General features: G+C 44.9%; 1 protein-coding gene across 2 annotated transcripts in view; it reads right to left on the bottom strand.

Annotated features, from left to right (window-relative positions):
• MID1 (midline 1) overlaps positions 1-11,567 on the bottom strand; it is a 99,627-nt gene extending 88,060 nt beyond the window's left edge. Inside the window, exon 1 of one of the 2 annotated variants that reach the window (XM_008156588.3) lies at positions 10,968-11,567. In XM_008156588.3, the coding sequence (XP_008154810.1) occupies positions 10,968-11,513 (546 nt within the window). In that variant the 5' untranslated portion in view covers positions 11,514-11,567. Of the gene's footprint in view, positions 1-10,853 lie in introns of both variants that reach the window. The other variant, XM_028132774.2, reaches the window with a different exon arrangement.
• Positions 11,568-14,654: the final 3,087 nt, after the last annotated feature.

A 14,654-nucleotide genomic window follows, 5' to 3' on the forward strand; every position in this document is an offset into this window, starting at 1 on the left:
AGACCTTGATTCAGCAATCCAGGGGCAAGAAAAGCATCTCCCTCCAAGCTTCTCTGGTGGCGTTTGTACGAGTTCCCTATGCCTCCTACATCTTCCAGAAGCTACAGGTCACAGCAAGCGTAAGTCTGAAAGCCTGCTCACTTCACTCCTCTGAGCCTTCAATCTGATGACACCCAACTCAGAGCAACTGAGCTCTGGACAGCCATGTCAAAGGTCAAAGGAGGAGGAAATAAACCTCTCTTATCAGGCCAGGATATTCATCCTAACACCTAAGTTTGTAAAAATTCCTTAACAGATAAAGCACGCCCACCGGCTGGCTTGGCAACACAATGGCACTTCCTCCAGTTGCCGCTCACAACATCTTCCTGGACATGGGTCCTTTCAGAGTGGAAATGCCATAGATTGCTTCTGAGCCTGGATATTTACCTGACTTATTAGCCCTGTTCAGGAAGGAAACAGAGACCTCCGATGAAAGCACTGAGGAGAGGGAACAGTCCAGCCCAGGAACAGTGGACCTTCAGTAAGAAAGGGTCTGGCCCAGATTTTACCATGGATGGGAGCCCTCCTACTCTCCCTTACCTGCCACTCCCAAGGAATGCACAGGTGAATGCCACTGTGTGTCCTCTCTGAACGCTGCTTTTCATTGAAATCAGTTTTCACTTCAGCTTTGGGAATGAGGCGATTTACACCTAAGTCAGCAATTTTTACTGTTATTCATATTTAAAACTATCTCATGGATTGTGTTCCACGAACTTCTTTCAGAGCCCGTTTTTCTGGTCACAAGTTATAATTATGTCTAGACCATGGAAGCAATGACTTATCTTTGTTATTCATTTCTGCATTCCCAGAGTTCACCCAGGGCTTATCTCATTAGCTACACACAAATATTCCTTGGGGAAATAAATAAGGGTTCTTTCCTCTTTTTTGTTAAGGAGGGCTTGATAAGGCAGATGGGGGGGGGGGAATTATTGATTTATAAAGGCACAAAGGGGATAGAAGCTTTCATGCTTTCCTTATTGTTTCGGTAATGAGAACCTAGTCTATTTCAATGTGAATAAAAACCATTATTTTCCTGATTTCTCCCTCAATAAATAGTAAAGGAGATAGAAGAAAAGAGAATGGAGAACAAAACACCCCAGGCCACTACAATGGGGGGTGGGGGGCGCTGGACACCTGCTCCTTCTGCAAGCTCTTTCACTTAAGAGCTTTCCTCCTCCCCTAGTCCTAACCAATCCTGAACCCCCTCCTTTCCTTCTTCCTGTTCTGCAGAAGACAGCTGCTAACACACAGCCCAAGGCCAGCTTGGACCATTCTTCACTCATACACCAAAGGGGATCTACATTAAAAAAAAAAAAAGCTGACCAACTGAGCTTGTGATTAGTCCAGTCTGCCTGTGCATAATGTCACCTATATTTGTCACACCTGTCTATGTGTCTGAATGTGACAGTCAGGGCATAAACCCAAATGCCAGCTTCTCTCTCCTCCATCAACACCTATGGCATTGATTCCATCACATAAACCAAGAACACAAGAGACTAGCTCATCCTCCATGAACTTCAAAATGGTGCTTGTTTTTAAAGCCATTTCTTTAGTCCACCACTCACGGCTTCTTAAAAGCCCATTTTACTACTTAGCTTGGTTAAGAAAGAAGGGCAAATCAAAGTTTCCACCCAATTATAATTCCCCTGAGGGTTGTTCAAAGTTTCCCACGTCAGTCACGAACACCAATTGACCACATCACCAGTGAGTATTCTATGATACTGTCAGGATATTCATGATTGGATCATACAAATGAAGTCTTTACTGTAACAGTAAATGCCCAGATATAATAACACCCTGTGTTCACGGAACACTTTCTATGTGCCAATCACCATACTGGACACTTTACAAGCATTTTCCTTTTTGATGAGAAATATAAAATGTCTTTTCCTCTGTCCGCTTAAAAGCTATCCTAATGGGCATTGAAATAACTTACGTATTATACCCAAAAGTCAAAAACATAAATTGAATAAGTTTGAATTGGATTTTGTAAATGCAGTCTTATCAGATTTTTCCAGAATGGTTATGTCACATACTGAAGTAAATCAAATCTTGAGCCACATCCACTTTCTCAGGCCCCTCATATCCTCTTTATTATTTACCTAGCCAGTGTAGAAAAATGTACCATTCTTTCAAAGGATAACCTAATTTATGCTTTGTCAATGACCTAGGATGAAAGACTTTTGAATATCTCAGCCCTAAAAAAGAGAATATTTAGTTAATGTAATTTCAGCAAGTTGTACTAGCTTTAACTTTGTAACTGGGCAAAATAAAGTGTGTTCTTTCAAAATTTTTCAACTTAAGTTCAAATACCATGCACAGATACTCCTCACCTGTGCTTACTCACTTTACATATTTAAATGAAATTAAAAGTTATGTGTATATTAAGACGTTCTGGGGGAAAATACCGTAGGAAGGAAAGTAGTGAGCACATTGAAGCTGCAATTACAATTCATTTGTTTTCATATGAGCATCTCCTTTCCTCTGTGGTGTCCCGAAGGGCATCTGAGTCTATCTACACTGAGTGGCCAGATGATGATCTCTGAACGCATAATGATCTGGCCACTCAGTGTATATCCTACAGAATAAAAGGCTAATATGCAAATTGTCCCCTCGACCAGGAGTTCAACCAGCAGGCAGGCCGGCCAACCGCCTATGTCCCCTCCCCCTTGCCAGGCTGGCCGGACCCACCCATGCATGAATTCATGCACCGGGCCTCCAATATATATACACTGAGTGGCCAGGTTATTATGTGCTCAGAGATCATAATAATCTGGCCACTCAGTGTATATGTCTTTAGATCCTGGCATGAGATCTCTACACTGGCTCAACTATAGAAAACATCAGCATGGGATATAAGGCATTTCTTGTTTTTTTGGTGGCTCTGAAGGCATAATCCTATAGCCACGATGGTGGCTTAGAGCCAAGCCAGGTGTGTGTTTAAAATCACATAAAATCACTGGATTTAGTCTCAAAACCTCAAAAGCAGCATCAGAAATGACTGGATCGCTCAAAAGGCAATGGTGTCCGAGCTGGCACAGTTGGTTGCAATAGGAAGTAGCCAAAGAGACACAGAACAAACTGGGCAGCAGAGGAACTGTGTTCTAGTCCTAGTCCAAAGTCATCTCACTATTGATTTTGGGAGCTCCTTTTTACCACTCTCAGCCTCAATTTCCTCATCTGCAGAACAGGGATGAAACAACATGAGCTCCAAGGTTGTTTCTGGCTCGAAATGTTACTTAAGTGTGTAGAAGGCATCCGGAGGGTGGAACAGCATCCTCCTTATAGTGAATCAAAAAGCCAGAAAGAATAGCACACTCCGTCACCAGCGTGTCGCTGCACTAGGGAAGCAGGGGCAGAATTGCATGTATGCCTGGGGCGAGGGGCCAATCAGCAATGACACCTCCTATCTCTTTTTCGTCTTCATGGACAAGACATTGAATCGCACACCCTTGCATGTTTCTGCGGACAGTGGGGTGGGTTTTGACCTATGACACTACTTCACTTTGCCAATTAAAAACGAGAACACAAAACCTCGAGAAATGTGAATGTCTTTTCCCCATCCTATTTCTTCTGTGTGTGCAGAAATCCTAATCTTTCCTATATCTGCATCTGACCTTCAGAATATATACATCAGCCCCTCTCAAAAACCAAGTTATTTCAGTGCCACCCTATTAGAGAAGAGGACAAATGCCCCAAACCCTTAACCTGGCATTCAAAGACTTTCAAAATCTTCTCCCAGCGTGACTCTTCTAACATTCTCTCTCCTGGCCCCTCCATCAGCACCCTGAGCTCTAGCCAGCATTGTCTAGAATCCCTAAACCGTCTTGCAGATTCCTGCCAACAGGTCTCTGCTGGCCTCACTCCTAAAGAATGCCTCACTCTTCTTTGATGCATAATCCACCGATCTGTCATGGCAGCTGAACCCCACCACCCTGAAGCAAGGTTTCTTGTCTACTCAAAACCAGAATCATCTTTCCTTCCTCTGAATCCCGAAACACTCCTAACCCATCAATTCTGCATGTCCATCAACAAGTGTTTATTCCTTGTTGTGCCTCTGGCCTTTGCCAGGTGCTTTGGAAACAAGACTACAAAACACATTAAAGCAACAACACGAATCCTTATCTCACACTCAAATAATACAAGCAGTGGTTAAAAAAATAATTGGCAGGTGGTCTCCCTCCAAAGTCCACATCTTAACCATCACACTATACCCGCTGGTTGCTAACATAGATGGTAATGTTCTAACGCATATTGCAGGCTTCCCCTGTGACAGGCCCAATGCTGAGGGTACACATGAAATATTTTCTTTCGTTCTCCCAAGTTTCTATGCAAGTAAGTACGTTATTGGCCGTATTTTACAGAAGAGTATATCGCAGCACAGGAACTATAAGCAACATGCTCAAGAATTACATTGGTTTCCACATCCACATGACTAAAAGGTACCTTCTGTACTTGTCTGTGCATTTCTCCAGAAGTCTCTGAGCTTATAAAAAATGATTCCAATAATAATAAATCATCAGACAATAATATATTCCTCTCCTGTGGTGAAGGAGGGGAGAGAGGGCTCGTGAGAGGGAAGACAGGTGAGAAGGAGAGAGGAAGGATGTGGTCTTGAGCTTCCTGTAAAAAACATATCCCTGGAGATGTTTTTTTTTTACTCTGTATATCATAAATAATTTTGTACCAAAGTAAGAAACTTAAAATATAGGTTTAACGTATTTTACGAATATTTGGAAACAATATTTTCTTCCCTTTTAAAAAATATATTTTTCTTGTTTTCAGAGAGGAAGGGAGAGGGAGAGATAGAAACATCAATCATGAGAATCATTGATCAGCTGCCTCCTGGACGCCCCCTACTGGGGATCGAGCCCGCAACCCGGCCATGTGACCTGATCTGGACTCGAACCATGATCTCCTGGTTCATAGTTTGACGCTCAGCCATCTGGCCGGGCCGGAAACAATATTTTCATCATATGGGAACTTTCAAAAACATCTAGTGCAGATAAAAGAATGGTTCCTGTGAAATGAGCACAAGCAGAACTGCACTGTGAAGGGGCCAGTTAGAATTGGGGAGACCCCATATAAACCAAAACACTTTAGGAGACATATGACAAAGTTTGACATTCCAATGGCATCATGTGGCGAAACGTACTAAGGTATATCTATCGACATTTTAGATTAATATCTAACCTGGAATTATTGTGAACTAGTTTGAAAAAAATATATAGGATTACACGAAGGAATGTAATATATGATAAAAGTGAAAAAGAATGACTAATACCAGAGAATGTATAGATATCGAGTAATTCGACACCGTTTCTTAATAAAAGGCTTGGGAATGGGAGGTGTACTGGTCCCTTTTCTGGGAAGCCTTTCTCCATCTGTCGGGTCTGGAGTTGGTGTCCTTGGTTTGAATATGGTGTGCCTACCTCCACCACCAACAGAGAAAATATTTACCTATTGCACTTCTGTACTAGACTATAAGCTCCATGACGGAGGGAAACTGTGTTGGCTCCTATTGCCTTCACTTATTAAGCATACTAGAGGCCCAGTGCATGGATTCGTGCACTGGTGGGGTCCCTTGGGCTGGCCTGTGGGGATTGGGCCGAAACCGGCTCTCCAACATCCCCAAAGGAGTCCCGGATTGCGAGACCCCCTCCTGCAGGCCCAGCCCCCAGGACCTGGACGCCCACCGGCTCCCTCCTCCCTCCTCTCTGGGTCTGGGGTGCGGGTGAAGCCGATTCGGGGCCCATAGTGCCCCAACAGCAACCTAACCCACGGCCGATTCCGTGAGAAATCGGGCTCCCTCCTCTACTGGTCAGAGTGTCTGCCCCCCTGGTGGTCACTGCGCGTCATAGCCACCGGGCGAATGGTCGAATGGTCAGATGGTTGCTTAGGCTTTTATATATATATAGATATTAACTTTTTCATGATCTCAAAAAAACCTATATGCAGATATGGTTGTTGGGAGGATAAATGAAATAATAGGTATAATGGGACTATCAAGTGTCCATCAGATATCAGCATGAAACAAATGTGAATGCTACAATTATTTGAGATAGCTTTATCCAAATTTACACCATTAAATTTAAGCCAACAAAATCCAACATAGACCAAAATATTGGTTCATATCCAATTGGATAAAATATAATGTCTGGCTCCACTCTTATTGAGACATTATCTTACAGATGCTTTGTCAAATATCTGAATGAATATTTGCAATGTCATTATGAATTTAATTTAAACTTCCATGTAGGGTTAACAGTTGATGATTAATGAAGCAGCTGACAAATATTTATTGAGAATTATCTACAAGGCCTTGTGTTCAGTCTTACGTGAGTGATGAGAGTGTGAGCCAAAAGTCTCTGCCTAACTTGAGGTGATTAAATCCTTGAAAGAGATATAACATGTGCTCCGTTGACTAGATAACTGGGTGCACACTGGAGTAAGTGACTGTTATGGTTAAATTGTGGCTCCCCCGAAATTCACTTGTTGAAGTCCTAACCCCTAATACTTCAGAATGCGACCTTATTTAGGATTAGGTCCACTGCAGATATAATTAGTTATTAAGAGGTCATTCTAGAGTAGAGTAGGTCCTTAATCCAATATGACTGGTGTCCTTATAAAAAGGAAAAATCCGGACACAAAGACAAGCACACAAGGAGAATGCCAGGTGATGAGACACCGGGAGACGACAGCCACCTACAACCGATGGAGAAAAGTCTGGAACACATCCTTCCCTTACAGTCCTCAGAAGGAATCAACCCTGCTGACACCTTGATTTTGGACTTCTGGCCTACAGAACTGTGAGACAATACATTTCTGTCATTTAGGCCACCTAGTTTGTGGCCCTTGTTATTGAAGCCCTGGCTAATTAATACACTGATAAACACTAAATTCTTCTCACAGACCAGAATTTCTCAGTCTGGGCACTATTGATAAATGGGGCCAGATAATTCTATGGGGTGGAGACCCAACCTGCACATTGTAAGAGGTAGCAGCATCCCTGGCTTCTGGCCACTACCTGCACCACACACACACACCTTTCACTGGAACCTGCACTATCCCTGCTGCTATTTTCAAAGAAGAAACGAGTTACAGAATTCTGAGGAAAACTCTAAAAAAAAATGTCTAGCTCAGTATCCACTTATAAATTTCCCAATTGCAAATAAAGCACAAGACTTTCGAAAGTATAGAAGTTTCCGATCTGTAAATGAAACCCCCGAGTGAAATCCCCAGTCTTCACCTCCAGGTGAGAAGGGCTGCACAGGAAAACTGAGCTCTCTCTGGAACCTCTATCAAACGATTACAACATTCCAATGGGGTGACCCATGGAAGCACGCATTATACAAACACACTCCCGCAGCCAACTTCTCTAGTCAGAGTATCCAGACACGAGTTTGGAACTTCAGCATCATCGACCTTGAAGTGGGGCTATGCTGAAATTGAAGGGCATGGGAAGGTCAACATCTCTCAGTTTGTGTATTTTTGTAGGTGTAACCAGAGAAAAGAGACAAGAGCTCCAACATGGTATGTTGGAACAGAAGAAAAGGAATTACTGCATTGTAATTCCTTAAAAACTCTGGAATGCATTATATTAAATTCTCTTATATGTTATGTGGTTCACAAACCAAAGTTTTAATCCAAGTGTGCAGGACTGACAGCCTTCTCAAAATGCAATGAAAATGATGGAAAAAGGCCCGCCTTATGAGATGCTCCATTTTAGAGGCTTTTTCATTTGGCAGGGAGACTTTTCTCTTTTTAATCTTAGGACAGAGCTCAGGAAATGCTGGTTTAACTTTCTCTTTGCTTCAGTACTTTATGAGTGCTTTCCAGTGCACAGTCTCTGAAAGCATTAGATTACTGACATGATGCTATTTCAGACGATGTGAAAGATTTTATTTGCATGAATGCTACATGTTGGAATTTTTATGTTTTTTTCTTTTATGCCTAGATAAAAATTGTAATGTACAAAAATGTATGCCAATTCCGTATATAAATACATGTATACTGAGACCTAATATGAGTAAAAAGTCCCCAAAAATTTAGTGCTGTTACAAGAAATGATCATTCTTCATAATCATAGCAGAATTCCCCTCTCCAAATAATGGACTTTTATTAACAGAAAGACAAACAATTTCAAACAGGGGACACCTAAATCCTTATATATCTGAAGTCAGTAAAGCAGATCTATCATCTAATCAATGAAAGCATCCTCTAATTTTTCTATACTTTCTCTTTGTTTTTAAATCCTCACCAGAGGACTTTTTAAAATTGATTTATTTTAGAAAGAGAGAGATAGAGGAGAGAAACATCAATGTGAGAGAGAGACATCAATCAGTTTTCCCCCAGACACACCCCGACTATGTGGATCGAACCCGAAACCTAGGTATGTGAATTCACCAGGAATCAAACCTGTAACCTTTTGGCGTATGGAATGACGCTCCAACCAACTGAGCCACCCAGCCAGGGCTTTCTCCACATTATATTTGTGTCTTCACATCATCACAAACCCATTTCTGTATGAGATGCTCAAGTCTCAGAAAACAACACTTACAGACGCATTGACTTTTCCAGATCGAAGTAATAATGAACAAAAATACACTTCCTTGGTTTTGGGCTTTTTGGGATGCTGTTACTTTCAACAATAAAGATTTTTAAAAGTCGATGTTTATATTGTACTGAGGTTTTTCAAAAGCAAGGAAGTACTTGTGTTCATACATATGTGATAACTAAAATACCATAGGCACCCAAATGTCATATATGCTTATGATTCTTCTATTCTAACGTAAGTGGCATGTTTTAGAACAAACATGCTATGTTAGCATGTTATTTGTTTAAATACTTATAAGCTCATTTTGTGAAATGGCTGTAAATAAATGCTCATAAGTATATTCTGTTGAGCAGCTGGAAATGTGTGTTGGTGCACTGGGTGCTGTTTATATGCATGTATTTCTGTAATTAGAAGATAATATATGCTACATCGTTAATTGTCAGGCCCTCCGGGTGACAGTATCAACAACCGTTGGCCCACCAGCTTGATTAGACAAGTGTGCGGGGCTCACAATGGAAGAGTTTCATTTTCATCACATAAAGAGCTAGAGCATGACAGTATCGCCTCATAAATTTGGAGAGGTTATATACATAATCAATAACGCCTCTGTGACAGCTCACAGGAGGAAAACCTGGCTTCCAGGTGTAAATATCAAATCCGGAGTTGTCGACTAGCGAACAGCATCGTGGCATTTTAACAGACGATCATTAAAAGGCAGCGTTGACCCAATCCAAGGGACGTTTCTTATCATCGTAAACATTTTGTCCCCAATCAAATAGGGGGCTGGGGGGAGATCATCTTGGTTTCTCAAATTTGCCAGCCACGTCCATATCTGAAGAGTTGGCTTTAGACGCACCATTCACACGTGCATCGCCTTGGCTGTTATTAACTGTTGTCGTGTTTCTGGCTGCTGCCATGCACTGCCCTGGAAAACTAGTCACCTCTGTCTTCCCTTGTCTATATCACTACATCCTTGGGCTTAACTTGCCCTCCATGTTTGAAGATGGATTTGCACCGGTCGTCACTGGACACTCGAAGTGAGGCACGCTGCCCAGGTGATGCTTCCGTTCCCCAAGTGACATTTGGGGTGGGGAGTCACTTCAGCCTATCAACTTCCCTCATCATAACAAGAAATAACCAGACCACATTACAGACGTGGCCTGTTCATGCTAGGCCAGCATCACAAAGTAAACTGCGAGGTCCCGGAAGTGATAGGAACCATTTGTGAAAGGTGACCATGGGCTCGGAGTGGGTAATGCTCCTCTGATCACGTGATTCACTTTTTTGTTTGCTCAACAAAACGGTGTGTGTTTTTCCCCGAGAGGAAGGACTTCAACATATATTTACTCAAAGCTCTTAATTTAGGCTTCCTTTCCTTTTAATTGACGTCTTGTGAACGAAAATTCGCCGGTGAACACAGGATCTCACTCTATGAGCACACTCTCTCTCGGCTGAGGTTGCACTAATTACACCCACCCGTCGTCTGAAGTTGAACAGACATCTGGAGACTTGGCTTATTTCCTCCCTGGGGCATTCTACCCATATTTAGAGAGAGATTTTTTAATTTGACGTATAGTCATATTAATTCTCATTCCCCGAGCTGCAGTGAAGTGAATCATTTCATGGTAAAAGTAAAGTTCCAATAGTCTTGCCTGTAACCTCCCCGAGTCTAAAGCCTGCACGGAAAGGGATTCTTTCGGGAAACCCGAGATGGTCAGAGCGCTCTAGTTTCCACCAGGAATAGAAGGTCACATGTCCCCTAAAATCCCACATTTGCTGCAGGCATTCCTCCTTCTAGGCTTTTGTTTGTGCGGTAACTAGATACAGGTACAATGCGAGTGAAATTAGTTTTCCCCGATGAGTGAGGAAAATAAATGCCCCCCAAGTGCCCGGAGCCAGATTTTATCTGCCATTCCTTCTTGATCTCGCTCCAATCTTTCTCTGTCTCCCTCCCCCTCGGTCTCTCTGTCTGTCTGTCTGTCTCTCTCTCTCTCTCAACTGCAGGGATGGAAAACGATCCAGATTTTTCGAATTCGCCCTCACCTTGACAACAGCTAACATCACCAGCAGCAGCCAACTTGGACAAGATACCCTGAGTGTGGAACATCACGGCTGCCAACAAGCATGCTCAAACACACCCAATAACAAAGGCGAAGGAAAAGCCTCCACCTGCCGCGGAGCTAGCAGGGAAGACACTTCCCATTTCTATCACATTTGCCTGCAGAAAGGGGTTGGCTTTAAGGCGGGTCGGACTAACCTTCAATTTGTCATAGCGCTCACTCAAAGCTGCCACCTGATGATCTCGGTGCCGCCCAACCAGTTTACACAAGGCACAGATTAACTGGTCATCGGTCACACAGTACATATTCACCTTCTCCTCCTCGTGCTCCAGGCACATCAGCCCCCGGATGTGCGAGTCCGGAATGGGCTCAATCAGCCGATGGCCTGTGAAGGGCTTCTTGTTCGGGTGAGTGGCTTTCAGGCACTCATCACAGTAGGACACTTCGCAAGTGACACAGGTCTTCACGGCATCCTGGGCAGGGTCCTGGTCACAGAACTGACAGAGGACTTTCTCAGCGGAGGTCATGGCATTGGCGTCGAAGGCCCGCTCTCGGCGGGTCTCACTGGGGGAGTTGGGCCCGCTCACCGATGCTTTCTGGAACCTGTCGATGATATTCTGCAGGGTGACGTTCCGCTTCAGCCCGTCTAGACCTCGCGGGCTGAGCGTGATGACATGCCGGCAGGTGGGGCACTGGAAGGCGGTGATGGACTCCACGGACTCGTTGGTGGCGCAGTGGGACACCAGGATGCGGTGGGCGCAGTTGAAGCAGAGGCTGTGGGCGCAGGGTAGCAGGAGAGGGTCCTCAAAGAGCTCCAGACAAATAGGGCAGGTCAGCTCCGACTCCAGTGTTTCCATCTTCAGGCACAGCTCTCCTGGGTCATCAGCAAATTCCAAGGAAGCTGATCAGCTCTCTGGAAACAGAACGGAAGGTCTGATTAGGCGCGAGGGGGTCAGCCATGGGGGGGCCGTCAGCTTTGAATGCATCTCATAATAACTCCAAACAGCTCCTGGGAGGGTAAATCTGTGTACATGCTAAAGAACTTTCTGTTCACTGGGGAAATAGGAAGGGGATAAACCCAAAGCCAGCAAACCAGCTAACATTTCTCAAAGTTTCAGTCATTGAAAGTAGCAATATACTTTTTTCTTGGGGGGGGGGGGGAGTGATGGGCAATTTTGTTCTTTAAAAGGTCTTACTCCAAATTGGCAAGTGATTGAAACTGTAATTTTCATAATTTGTATCTCATCACAATAATCTCACTGCGTCCCAGCCAAGTGTTACCTTCCGGTGAAAATTAAAATGTAGAAACATTAATTAATGAACTATAGTCTTTCATAACTTTGGATTTGTGAACTCACATGCTCACATATCTGTGTTTTTAAGACCTCTGTACTACCACACGACGCTGCAGGGAGTAGAAAGGCACTTACTGTGGGAATGGGCCTGAAATGTGTATGAAATCAAATGCACGATGTCAGCAGAAATAATGCTTCCATCTGAGACGTCAGTTTTCGAACTGTATTCCTGAGGGGAAAAAAACACTGACTTCCTCAAAGATAACTGCGAGAGAGGGACGTTTGGGGCATGTGTTTGTTCCTCTTCTGAGGAATTGTGTCGTTTCATCCCGGCGATGGGACGTGGGGGGGCAGAGAAAAATATCTAGGGGCCGTCTTAGGTGAGCTTGGCTACCAGCGACTAATAACCAAGTGATTCATTAGAACAAGGATTCTAGTGGCTACGATATTCATTTGGTGACAACAGTGGTAATGATCACAGTTTAGAAAGAAGAGGCTCCCAGGCTGTGCACAGCCCCCCCCCCCCCCCCCCCCCCGGCCTACAAACGCCCATCAAGGTGCTTTTGTGAACTCTCGGCTGCCTTCCCTGCATAGAGGGGCGGGGGCGGGGAGCCCACATAAGCCCGGTTCATTAAGGGGAAGAGGCCTCCTGCTCATTAGCAGGCCTGGGAACCAAGCCTCTTTGAACCTCCTCCCTTTCAAGGCTACAGAGGCAGCCCGCTGCCGGCTGTGGGGGGAGCAGTGCGGTTCACCCGTGGACTCGAGGTTCAAATCACCCTCGGGGGGGCTCTCTCGGGCTGATGTATGGGACGGCTTCCCATCCAGAGCTATGCTCAGCGATGCCGCCGGTCGGCCTTTCTGTATTCGCACCTCCGTTTATTTACAAAACTCTCCATTTCTCCCAAACCCTGGCCCTTTTCCGAAATCGCATCCCTCCGCACTGCCATGTGGCGCGTTGATTAAACTAATGCTCATCTTGCTTCCACCCGAATGCTAACTGCTCATTAAAAGTGCAGAGTATGTGCTGAGCTTGTTAAAAAGGAAAGAGCTGCTGGCTTCACAGAAGCCTGGGATCTTTTAAAAAAAAACACAAAAAAAACACCCTTTAGCCGTTCGCTAATATGAATTAACGACATAGGAGAGAACAAATGGGGTTGAAATAGTCACGCTCACTTGTCTTTCTGCCATGGGAAGCCAGGGCTCCTGCTCGGCCCCAGCCAGCTCTTCCTACAGGTGGCTTGGAAGAGATTGAAAGGTTTTACCTACTAATCACTATTTTGGTTCATCATGGGAAATAGAATTAAACTCTAATTTCTTCTCTCTTCCCATCACACGCATGTAAATTAAGGTAAAAATGTAGCCCCTTCAGCCAGCTTTGTTCTCAGGTGAAACAAGAACACCTACCGCTGGATGGATCTCAACAGAGGGCTGAGCATCGCTTCCGCCTGGAGAGCTATGGCCACAGGGGTTTAGGTAGGTCCGGGCTTCATCCCGGAGTGGCACCACCAGAACTCCTAGAGGCGATGCCACTGCTGGCCCCAATGGAAATGCTGCCATTTTATTCCATGGCCATTTGCCGAATGCCAGGCCCCGAGCTGGCTCCAGAAGCCAGATCTGGCATCGTCGGCCTCCCACCTCCGTGATCACATGCCAAGCCAACATCACCTCTTACCTGGATTATCACAATGCCTTTCTAAACGTCTCCTGGCTTCTCTCACTCTTGCCTTCCCTCCGTAGCCTATCCTGTACTCAGAAGCCAGCAATCCTGTTCAAACATGACAAGGGATGTCTCTCTCCCTCCCCCCCCCCCCCCCCCCCGCCCAGGGGCTTCCCATCTCACTCAGAGAGAAAAGGAGCAGAAGAAAACCAGTCCTAGAAAACACAGACTCAGACAGTGACCTCATTTCCTCCCCCTCTATCCCTTGTTCTGCTCTGGGCACATGGCCTCCCGTGATTCCCGAAACATGCCAAGCACGTCCTGTCTCCCCCTCGCAAGGTCTTGGAATGCACAGGACTCTCGGCCCCAATGTCACCTTCTCTGTGACCCCACATAAAGGCAGTCCCCCTGCTGCCACCACAGCCACCCACCCACCGCTTGTGGCAAGCCTGCCCCCATCTGTTTGCTTTTCTCCAGAACACTGACCACTAACATATGCGTTAGTTTGCTCACTGCACCATCTCTCCCCACGGCTGCGCCACCAGAATGGAAACTCTCCGAGAGCGGAGGCCTTGCGTTGCTCATTGAGGGATGTCCCACCAGTGCCCGGAGCAATGCCTTGCACACAGTAGGACTCCAAAATTCATTGATTGAATTAACAAATGTACTGAAGTTAGGGTTAAAACCCAAAGAATAAAACATAACCCACCTCCTTTAAGGCTCTCTCAATATATTAGAAGAGAGGGCAGCACACTTTTCCTATAAAGGGCAAGATAGTCCATATTGTTGGCATCGCAGGCCACACAGTCCCCGTTACAACTGCTCAACTACCCTTGGAGCATGCAAAAGGAGTCACCTGCAATACGTGAATGAATGACTGTGGCTGTCCAGTAAAATCGTGTTTCTAAAAGCAGGTAGCAAGCTGGATGTGGCCCAGGTGTTAGAAGATAGAGGCATGTACAGCCAGCCAAAATGGAAATGGAAATCAGTCTCAGAGAGGTACGACTAAAATGCCGTGAGGGTAACAATGGCAAGCATGGTGAAGT

This window comes from Eptesicus fuscus, chromosome 1 (assembly GCF_027574615.1).
Source record: "Eptesicus fuscus isolate TK198812 chromosome 1, DD_ASM_mEF_20220401, whole genome shotgun sequence".
In the NCBI taxonomy this organism is placed as follows: Eukaryota; Metazoa; Chordata; class Mammalia; order Chiroptera; family Vespertilionidae; genus Eptesicus; species Eptesicus fuscus.